The sequence below is a fragment of the Myotis davidii genome, unplaced genomic scaffold (assembly GCF_000327345.1).
Source record: "Myotis davidii unplaced genomic scaffold, ASM32734v1 scaffold401, whole genome shotgun sequence".
Taxonomy (NCBI): Eukaryota; Metazoa; Chordata; class Mammalia; order Chiroptera; family Vespertilionidae; genus Myotis; species Myotis davidii.
In genome coordinates, this window is record NW_006291020.1 from 428,228 (window position 1) to 439,014 (window position 10,787).

Sequence of the window (10,787 nt, forward strand, 5' to 3'; positions counted from 1 at the left end):
GCCTTCCTGCACACCCCCTCCTGGGAATGGAGCCCCAAATGGGAATCGAACCCCCAGCGACCTCTGGGTGCATGGGATGTTGCTCAAGCAACTGAGCCACACAGGCTGGGACTTGATCATTTTAAAACTAATCTAAGCTATCTAGAATATAGGAAATTGAGCAAACAGACAAAAAATCAGCTGTTATAATCTTATTTTAGTCAAGTAAAGGAAGCTTTTGAGGAGGGCGTCTTACATATTAGCTTACTCTGCCTTTGCAGGAAGTAGGCCAGAAAATAGCTTTAAACAGTTGGGACTGAATCAGTTTAGAGAAATGTCAGTTGCATTTTAAAAACTGAGAGTGAGCTCCTGGTTCCGGTGGCCACTCTTCCTCTGCTATTGGTGCGCCCGGGTCTTGGTGGGAAGCTTATGGGCGCACTGCCAGAGATAAGAAGCTGCAATTACTTTTACGAAGGCCCCCTAATCTTAACTACAGAAATACAACGCTTATTCTTGTATTTGAATCTGCTGGTTAATTTGGTAATTGCTCCCTTGAGGCTGTGATGGTAATCCAGGACCTCTTTTCCAAGGTGCTGGGTGAGCAATGGATGAGATCTTGGAATTTAGCTCTGCCTTTCTCCACCCTGCTCCGCAGAGCTTTGGCCATGAAGAATTTCCACCTATTCTAAATTCCTCTTCGTATAACAAGATTGTAGGAAGTAAATCCAGTGGGTTTAGAACTGTCTATCTGGAAAGAAAAATGTCTACTTTGCTAGGAAACACTGTTACCATCTAGACAGCCTAGCTGTTAAGCATCGGCTGATATGAGCAAGATCTCTTCCTTCCACTCCCCTGTACGGAGAATTCTGAGCCCAGGAACTCCAAATTTGCCCCCATTCACGTAAAAAAACATTGAAACCTGTAAATAATTTTTGTGAGTTTATTTGAGCCAAACTGTCGACATATGCCCGGAAGCAGAACCTCAATGAATTGAGAGAATGTTCTGGAGAATGCCTGGTTACATCTGTATTTATACATTTGCAATCAAAGGAAAGGGACGTAGGTGGGTGACATGAAATCCATTGGTGATAGACTAGAGAGGCGGGAGAAAGCAAAGCAGGGAAACCCCTGGGATTGGATAAAAAGTAAAATGATAGACACATGCTTAGGTGGGTGCCGGAACAATTAACATGACAATGAAGGAATTTATGGTGTCTGTCCTGGAGCCCAAGCGCATTAGTTAGGTTGTGCCCCAAGGGGTCCAGAAAAGGGGAAGTTACAAGTTACCCAGACACTTCAGGGGTATGTTATCATAGATGCAAAAAGACAGATTGGCTCAGTTAAGGTAAAGGTTGACCTTGTCAGTGAAGATACCGGCCTACAATGTAATTACCTACTATAACTGCTTTTAGTTAAAGTTTCATTTCAGACCATCCTTTGTGGTGACTTTAGGTCTCTGAGTTTGCAAGACCGCCATGCAGGCCTCCCCTGAGCTTGTCAGGTTAGCATGCGGCCCCTTTCGTCCATAGCCCCAAAAGGCTAGAAAGAATGGGGCTTCAACAAACATTTATTGTGCACCTACTATGTGCCAGACAGTGCTGGGTGCTTTATGTCATTTAGAAACTGATGTTCAGAGAAGTTTTCACAAGGATAGGAAGTGTTAGAATCAGGATTTTAAACGGAGGACTTCACACTGAGGCCAGCGGACAGCAGTGGCTGTGCTGGAGGCATAGTGCCAGCGCTCTGCTTGTTCCGAGGGTGACCCAGCACCCAAGGGATGTTGAATAAGGTGTTCTTACACCTCAGTCTGTTGGTATGTGGAGCAATCATTTTGCTTATTTTGTCCTTTGAGAAGGAACCTGCTTGGAGACTCTTTGTGCAGAAAGGTAGCGTCTGAGAGCGGGCGGCCCTGCCCTGAGGCAGTCTTAGGCTGCTTATTTGGAAATAAGTAAAATGTTTCCCATCACTGGGTAGGAGTGTGGTCTGGTGGTGAGAACTGGCATTGGGCAGCAGGGGGCCTCGGTTCTAATCTCAATGTTCCTGCCCAGTTGTGGTGTGTCTGCACAGTTATTTGACCTCAGTGGGCTTTGGTTACGTCTTCTGTCACATAGATAACATAATATCAGCCCTAACCACTTTCCAGGGAGGGTGAGCGGCTGGGTGATACAGCATCAAGTGAAACAGCACAAAGGCCTCTGAGGATTTACAAGTGTGTCCTGGCGTCTTACCCCTAACCCCATCCCCCCTGGGTCATTTTATGGTTGGGACATTTAAAATCTGTCCTGTTTTTAATGGATAATGTGCCCTAGCTATGTAAACAGTATCTGAAAATGAGTTATTTGGCTTCCATTGGCCCTATATTTTTCCACCTCCTCCCATAGCCTCTTCCTTGTTGAGATTATACCTCATAAAATGCAATGTCCCACCAGCAAAGCCCGGCACTTCCTGTTTTGTCAGAAGGATGCCATGTGCTTGTGTAGGTCTTCAGTTTACAAAAGAGATTCTATACACATTAGTTCATTTACTGCTCACAGCACAACGAGGCAGTCTTTCTTTTCCACACGTGACAGAGGGGGAGACAGGTGAGAGGTGTGAAAGGGCTTACTCCAGGTCACTCACACAACTGAGAAAGTAGCTGAACCAGACCCCAAACTCGGGCCTGCTGACAAAGCCCCCCTGCAGCCCTTTCTCACCGTCCACGGATCTTTGCATCCCCTCTTCCTTTCCTTCCCCTTCTCTGGGTCAAGCCAGGCTTTTCTGTGCCTTTAGCCCTGGATGGTTTTACCCAGCTCTCTCTCACACCCTGTGATACTTCAATTATTGTAATTACCCCAGCACCTGGAGAAAGTCACGCTGGAATAATGGAACAATGCATGCCCGGGTGTGGCCTTATCTGGGACAGCTGCTCCCTGTCAGCAGCAGGGAAGGTGGGGAGGGAGGGGTAGGCGAGAGGCCTCTGCTGCCTCCTCAAACCTAGGAGAGACCTGTATTTGCCTCTTGGCGGTGGTTGCCCTGAAAGGGAAGAGCAATAGGTAATGGCAGAGATATGAGATGGGAAAACCGAAACCCTGAGCTTCTCCTCCCAGTTCTGGGGCCCAAAGCCGATGGGTAGATAGTTGGGCTCAGGGCTGTGACCTGACGTTAGGTGCCGTGATTCCCCAAATATCTGAAGACAAGAAGCGGAGCAGCGTGGGAAGCTGAGAGGCAACGTGAGCCCAATCGGGAGTGGCCGGTCGGTTCCGTTTGCTCCAGCAAAACCCCGAGAGCAAAAGGGAAGGGAGTCAGGGGCTGTGCACCCACAATGATAGTCATAACGATGGTGAAAAAGGCATTTGAAATGCTCTGCATCCAGCACTCAAAACGATTTTTTAAAAATATATTTTATTGATTTTTTACAGAGAGGAAAGGAGAGAGATAGAGAGTTAGAAACATCGATGAGAGAGAAACATCGACCAGCTGCCTCCTGCACACCCCCTACTGGGGATGTGCCCGCAACCAAGGTACATGCCCTTGACTGGAATTGAACCTGGGACCCTTCAGTCCGCAGGCTGACGCTCTATCCACCGAGCCACACCAGCTCGGGCTCAAAGCGATTTTTAATTCAGTAGTCCAAGCACCTTCTGACCCAGGGCTGGCAATAACCAGAAGAGGTGCTTGGTGGCATATGAACTGGTGGTATGTAACTGCTCACCTAACGAGGACCATGTGATCTAGGCTGAGTGGGACACTGACAGGCCCTCAGGGATGTTCCTTTCCCCTGGCTTGGCATCTTCCTAACCGTCTCCTTCCTTTCTGTTCATCCTCACCTGGGGATACCTTCCCATTGACTTTTAGGGAGATTGGGAGAGGGAATGACAGAGAGAAACACCAATGTGAGAGAAACACATGGATTGGTTGCCTCCTGCACGAGCCCCAACTAGGGCCCCAGTTGGGGGAGGAGCCTGCAACCAAGGTATGTGCCCTTGACCGGAATCTGAACCCAGGACCCTTTGGTTGACAGGCCGACGCTCTAACCCTGGGGTCCTCAAACTATGGCCCGCGGGCCACATGCAAATACAAATATTGTATTTGTTCCCGTTTTGTTTTTTTACTTCAAAATAAGATATGTGCAGTGTGCATAGGAATTTGTTCATAGTTTGTTTTTGAACTATAGTCCGGCCCTCCTACGGTCTGAGGGACAGTGAACTGGCCCCCTGTTTAAAAAGTTTGAGGAGCCCCCTGCTCTAACCATTTAGCAAACTGGCTAGGGCAGTCTCCTTCCTTTCTCCACTCCACCCTCACCTAAACCACAATCTGTGGCTCTGCACCAGGTGGAGAGATGGAACCGCCGTGACCAGAAGCTGCTGGAGGCCGTGCAGCGGGGGGACGTGGGGCGCGTGGCCGCCCTGGCCTCCAGGAAGTCTTCCCGACCCACCAAGCTAGACGCCAACGGCCAGTCCCCGTAAGTCCGTCCCCGGGACCCACCTTTGGCATGTGACTCCCTTTGAAAACTCCAACCCCAATATGTCAGAGGACAGGGAACACCTACAACTTCAGGGCCCTTTTTGTCCTAATAAGTCTTTGCTACCTATCAAGTGCGGCACGAAGTGAGGGAAGAAGATATTGTCTATGAGCTCCATCCACCTCACAACCCAGCTTACAAAGCTGACCAAAGAGGACATAAAATCCACGAAACAAACAGGAAACGGACCCATACAGTAAATCGAGTGTTTCTGCATTGCACAGAGAGGAGGGGGGTGTGCTTGGAAAGTTCAGAATGAAGTGGTAGCTACGACAGCCACACGGCTAAGAGGAGTGAGTAGGACAAGAGGGACATGGCTTCTTGTCTCTGCCCAAGTCGGCTTCCCCTGTCCAGCCCTCTGCTCTGGTCTGGCTGACTCTTCCTGTGACACGGCCAGTCTGGGAAGGGGCCTGGACGCCCCGGCCATAGTCTGACATTGCTTGGCACCCGTAGCTCTTATTTCTATATCTGCTTCCAGCGTCCTCTCACTCATGACAGTAGGCCATAGAGCAGTGATGGCGAACCTATGACACACGTGTCAGAGGTGACACGCAAACTCATTTTTGTGGTTGATTTTTCTTTGTTAAATGGCATTTAAATATATAAAATAAATACCAAAAATATAAGTCTTTGTTTTACTATGGTTGAAAATATCAAAAAATTTCTGTATGTGACACGGCACCAGAGTTAAGTTAGGGTTTTTCAAAATGCTGACACGCCGAGCTCAAAAGGCTCGCCATCACTGCCTTAGAGCCCTCTCTTTCTCAGTAAGTCGGCCAGGGGACTTTCCCTCTCAGCTCTTGGGACTGGCCTTGGGGTTAGAGTATAGGTGTAGCAGGCAGTGATTGTTAAGATTACGAAGATCCTCCCATTCCTCATCCCCTGGTCCCTTCATCCTTCCGCAGCTTTCACCTGGCAGCCTCCAAGGGCCTGACTGAATGTCTGACTATCCTGCTTGCAAATGGGGCCGACATCAACAGCAAGAATGAGGACGGTGAGTCAGACTGGGCCACGCTGCTTGCTTTTCCCTCTACGGCAGGCAGCCGTGGGGGCCCGTGCGGGGGCCCTGCTGGAGGTTCCCACCGCAGCCCCTGCTTCTTTCCTCAGAAAGCCTGGCCGGCACCCTCCAGAGGTCCCCCTCCCTGCCAGCTGGGTACACCTTACCCCCCTCCACCCCCGGGTACCTGGGGAACAGGAATTTCTGGCCCCATGTGGCTGAGTGCTTCTCTCTCTAATCTCCCTTTGATTATCTGTGCGTCTCTCGCCTTCCCTCCCTGTGAGTCACTGGCCTGCATAGGGCCACCCACCCGCCTCTTTTCCTCCTCCTCTTTCCAGGAAGCACCGCCCTGCACTTGGCCACCATCTCCTGCCAGCCACAGTGCGTCAAGGTCCTGCTGCAGGTAGAGCAACCCCTCGATACGATACCCTTCCTGTGAAGGGAAGAAGCGGACCCCGAGTTTCCGAACTTTGTTTGAAGTCACAGCAATATTGAATCAAATATACCTCTGACCCGCGTGTCAGAGGTGACACGGAAACTCATTTTTTTGGTTGATTTTTCTTCGTTAAATGGCATTTAAATATATAAAATAAATGTCAAAAATATAAGTCTTTGTTTTACTATGGTTGCAAATATCAAAACATTTCTCTATGTGACATGGCACCAGAGTTAAGTTAGGGTTTTTCAAAATGCTGACACCCGAGGTCAAAAGGCTCGCCATCACTACCTTAGAGCCCTCTCTTTCTCAGTAAGTCGGGCCAGGGGACTTTCCCTCTCAGCTCTTGGGACTGGCCTTGGGGTTAGAGAGTATAGGTGTAGCAGGCAGTGATTGTTAAGATTACGAAGATTCTCCCATTCCTCATCCCCTGGTCCCTTCATCCTTCCGCAGCTTTCACCTGGCAGCCTCCAAGGGCCTGACTGAATGTCTGACTATCCTGCTGCCCCCACCGCATGTACGGGCACCTGGGGAACAGGAATTTCTGGCCCCATGTAGCTGAGCGCTTCTCTCTCTAATCTCCCTTTGATTATCTGTGCGTCTCTCGCCTTCCCTCCCTGTGAGTCACTGGCCTGCATAGGGCCACCCACCCGCCTCTTTTCCTCCTCCTCTTTCCAGGAAGCACCGCCCTGCACTTGGCCACCATCTCCTGCCAGCCAGAGTGGGTCAGGGTCCTGCTGCAGGTAGAGCAACCCCTCGATACGATACCCTTCCTGTGAAGGGAAGAAGCGGACCCCGAGTTTCCGAACTTTGTTTGAAGACACAGCAATATTGAATCAAATATACCCCTCTCCTCCCCACTGAGAGAGCTGGTGATCATTGATTCTTTAATTCACAAAAATTTATTTAACACCTACTATGTGCAGGCCCTGCACTTAATGCTGCCCTTGAGGGCAGGTCACAAAGTAGAGTTGGCAGGGACTGACCGACTGGCCCGCGGTCAATATGCATGTTTTGAGCCCCGCCATTGGTGAGCCACTTCAGAGACTGGCTGCTGTGATGAGGATGGGCAGGCAGAAGGAGGGCAGGGAGTTTCAAATTAAACCAAAATCCTACTGTCTGTTTTTGAGGCATTCGTAGTCTAGAGCACAAAGGAAATGTACATGTGAAATGACCTGTGGACAATTAATAAATAAGTTTCCAAAAGTACGAAGGCCAACAGGCCGTTGGGCCCACGGCCGTTCCGCTTTTGTTCTTCCCAGCCCTTTGCAAGGTTCCCAATTAGGGTCCTAAAGTACTGGCCATGACCCAGGCGTTACAGTCCTAGCATGCTTATTTATCCGTAACCTGGTGGTTCTCAGGCCCTAGGCTTAAGAACCAGGGCTGAAATTCAAGGCTGCCTGTCACCTGTAAGAAATGGAATGGGCCTGCCGAGCAGTCGGACAAAGCTATGATCCTCCCACCCCTCCCTGTCGTAATTGGGAAGCTGGGGACCCCACGGTGGGTATGGGATGAGAACCTTAACACTCTGTTCCATGCGGCTTCCCTTTGTGGCTCTTCCCAGCACGGTGCCAATGAAGATGCCGTGGATGCAGAAAATCGTAGTCCGCTGCACTGGGCAGGTGTGTGCCAGGAGACTGTGGGCACAGGGCTGCGGGGAAGATAGGGGAGGGAGGGAGGGGAGGATAACGTTGGGTGGAGAGGGCAGGGCTGATACTAAGATAGTTGGAGGGGATGTTGGGTCGCGATCTGACCAGGTGCACTTTCTGCTCCCCTTCGCCCGATCATCCCTCAACCCTCCCCAGCTTCCTCGGGCTGTGCCTCAAGTGTGCTCCTGCTGTGTGACCACGAGGCCTTCCTGGATGTCCTGGACAATGTGAGTATCAGCGGGACGCTGGCCAGCGCCCTGCACCGCAGGCTGCTGCTCTCTCTGAGCATGATTGGCTAACTTCTGTGAGCAGGGGTTGGACAGCACCACCTTTCCTCCCTCCCCCTCCTCTTCCTCCCAGAGAGGTTAAGCCTTATCTTCTGGAGAGCTTTCAACCCTTCGAAAGGGGTATTTAGCCCCTAGCTGGGCTTTGTTCCTGGAGAGGTGTGGGGAGAGGGAGCTGGTAGCATCGTGCAAACCTCTGGCTTCTCATGAACTCTCTCTCCACAACCCGTGCAGGATGGACGCACACCCCTGATGATCGCCTCGCTGGGCGGTCACGCAGCTATCTGCTCACAGTTACTGCAGAGAGGCGCCCGAGTCAATGTCACAGACAAGGATGACAAGTGAGCCCTCCCCGTCTTCCCACCCCAATCCAGGCCCTGGCCCATCTAGGAAGGAGCCACTGGGCAAAGCGAGTGTGTGTGTGTGTGTGTGTGTGTGTGTACTGCAGAGAGGCGCCCGAGTCAATGTCACAGACAAGGATGACAAGTGAGCCCTCCCCGTCTCCCCACCCCAATCCAGGCCCTGGCCCATCTAGAAAGGAGCCACTGGGCAAAGCGAGTGTGTATGTGTGTGTGTGTGTGTGTGCAGGCTGGTCTCTGTGTTCTTGGTCTCTTCTGAGTGGTGGCTTAGAAGAGATCTCCTCTGTTTCACTGTTTTCCTCTTGAGACGGGAAGAAAGTTTTCCTTATATTCTTTTATTCAGCTGCTGTCACCACCAGCTTCCTGACTTGGGAAGCAGAATCAATACCTCCGGACTCATTAATTTACTGGTTTTCAAACTATCTTCCAAGCAATGGAACCCTTCTCTCCAATAAAGAGTTTATGCAGAATCTTAATATGTAGAGCAGAGAAAAATGAAGCCCTTGCCATCGCCCCTGCTTTCTGATGCTGCAGCTCCAGGAATGGCATTTGAAAAGTTCTGGTCTCGCCCGGCCAGCGTAGCTCAATGGTTGAGTGTTGACCTATGAACCAGAAGGTTGTGGGCTCAATCCCTAGTCGGGGTATGCAGGAGGCAGCCAATCGATGACTCTATCTCATCATTGATGTTTCTCTCTCTCCCTCTCCCTTCCTCTCTGAAAATATATATATATTTGTCCTAACCCACAGGTCAGCTCTGATCCTGGCCTGTGAGAAGGGCAGCGCCGAAGTGGCTGAGCTGCTCCTGAGCCATGGGGCGGACGCGGGGGCGGTGGACAGCGCGGGCCACGATGCTCTGTACTACGGCCTGCGCACACAGGACAAGGCCCTGTGGAAGCTGCTGCAGCAGGCCCTGAGCTGGCGGCGGGGGGGTAAGCCAGTTCCCTTTTGTATCTTCAAGATCCTCCCCAGTGGCTCAGAGAAGCTCCTTAGAAGCCCATTTGTCCCCATGGAAACAGTCCACCTGACGAATAATTGCCGCCGTGGTCCAGAGTTGGCTTATTTATTGCTGCTGCTATGAGATGACCCCGCGTTCCCCAAAGCAGGGCCACCGAGTTCCTTAATGAAGCCCTGTCTTACCCAAGGCAGCTCTGGCTGGCGCTATCGCTAGGACTCCTGAGCTGCGATTGAACATCTCTGTGTGGGTTCCCAGTCAATCTCTCCCCCCGCTGGACTGTAAACACCCCAGGTGACAGGCCATGTCTGTTTTGTTCACTGTCGATGTCCTGGTGCCTATAACAGCACCTGGTACCGTGTCCAATACAGTGAGTGAACAAAATGAGTGAGCTGGGGCAGGAAGCAAGGCTGCTGGGGTGAAGAGGAGTGGCTCCCGGCTCCAGGAAGGCTGTGTGGGAGGCCTCTCCATCTGACCCTCCAGTGGGTTCTCCGCCCAAGAGCCCCCGGGGAGCAGAGCCCGGGGTGGAGCAGAAAGAGGAGCGAGAGGATGTGTGCTCAGAGGAGTGGAAGTGGAAGTACGAAGAGGAGCAGAAGAAAGTTTCTCAGTTGGAGCAGGAGCTGGTGGGAAAGGCAGAAGAGAGCAAGGCGCAGGCTGCAGCCTACCTGGGCCTGGCCAACCAGATCCGGGAGCAGGTGCAGGAGCTTGGGCGGTTGCTCTTCCGGGAGCCCAGAGCTCCCGGCGGGCCGAGTCCTGGTATCCGTCCTGGAGGGGATGGCATGGAGCAGGGCTGCCCCCTGGACCTGCTGGCTGAGGGCATACGAGAGCTAAAGAAGCAGCAGCAGGCAGTAGCCGCGGCCGCCGCCAACCCAGTGTTAGCTGCCAAGAAGACCGAAGACTCGTCCCCCCGGGAGATGTGTTATGAAGCCCATGGAAGGTCCCAACCAGAACGGGGGCCACCCCAGGGTCCAGTGTCTGAGATCCCGGGGGAAGCCACAGGGCAGCAACAGACGACTGTCGGTGGGCAGGCCCTTGGCCCTGAGCATGCAGACCAGCCGCATGCTGGCCAGAAGGAGAGGCCGAAGGCCCCCGGGGCGGAAAGAGCCAGCACAGCAGCCATGAACCAGCTACTGCTACAGCTGAGGGAGGAGCTGGCTGCGGTGTGGCGAGAGAAGGATGCTGCCCTGGGGGCTTTGTCGAGACCTGTCCTGGAGGGAGTTCTGGGGAAGTCCCGGGCGGAGGCCACGGCGGCCGCCTGGGAGAAGATGGAAGCCAGGCTGGAGCAGGTGCTGCTGAAGCTGGATCGGACCCAGAGGGGGCTGCGAGCGACCCCTGCGACCCCGGCCCAGGAGTCCAGAGAAGGAGCCCGAAAGGCAGGCTCAGAAACCATCCCCGAAGAGGATGGGGAGAAGGAGACGGGGGCTCCCGGGACCCAGCGGGAGTCTCCAGGGGCCCCGGGCAGGCCGCATCCGCTGGGAGGAGGCCTGGCCAAGGGGATGCTGGAGAAGGAGGTGTCGGCCCTGAGACTGAGCAACAGCCACTTGCTGGAGGAGCTGGGGGAGCTGGGCCGGGAGCGGCAGCGGCTGCAAGGGGAGCTGCTGTCCCTGAGCCAGCGGCTGCAGCCCCAGTT

General features: G+C 52.7%; 1 protein-coding gene across 1 annotated transcript in view; it reads left to right on the top strand.

Moving 5' to 3' along the window:
- Positions 1 to 10,787, top strand: part of ANKRD35 (ankyrin repeat domain 35) — a 21,489-nt gene that overhangs the window by 2,460 nt on the left and 8,242 nt on the right. The window contains exons 2-10 of the mRNA XM_015564263.1: positions 4,290 to 4,420; positions 5,386 to 5,474; positions 5,816 to 5,880; positions 7,478 to 7,535; positions 7,719 to 7,789; positions 8,081 to 8,187; positions 8,953 to 9,142; positions 9,188 to 9,205; positions 9,607 to 10,784. Coding sequence (XP_015419749.1) covers positions 4,290 to 4,420; positions 5,386 to 5,474; positions 5,816 to 5,880; positions 7,478 to 7,535; positions 7,719 to 7,789; positions 8,081 to 8,187; positions 8,953 to 9,142; positions 9,188 to 9,205; positions 9,607 to 10,784 — 1,907 coding nt within the window. The remainder of the gene's footprint in view (positions 1 to 4,289; positions 4,421 to 5,385; positions 5,475 to 5,815; positions 5,881 to 7,477; positions 7,536 to 7,718; positions 7,790 to 8,080; positions 8,188 to 8,952; positions 9,143 to 9,187; positions 9,206 to 9,606; positions 10,785 to 10,787) is intronic.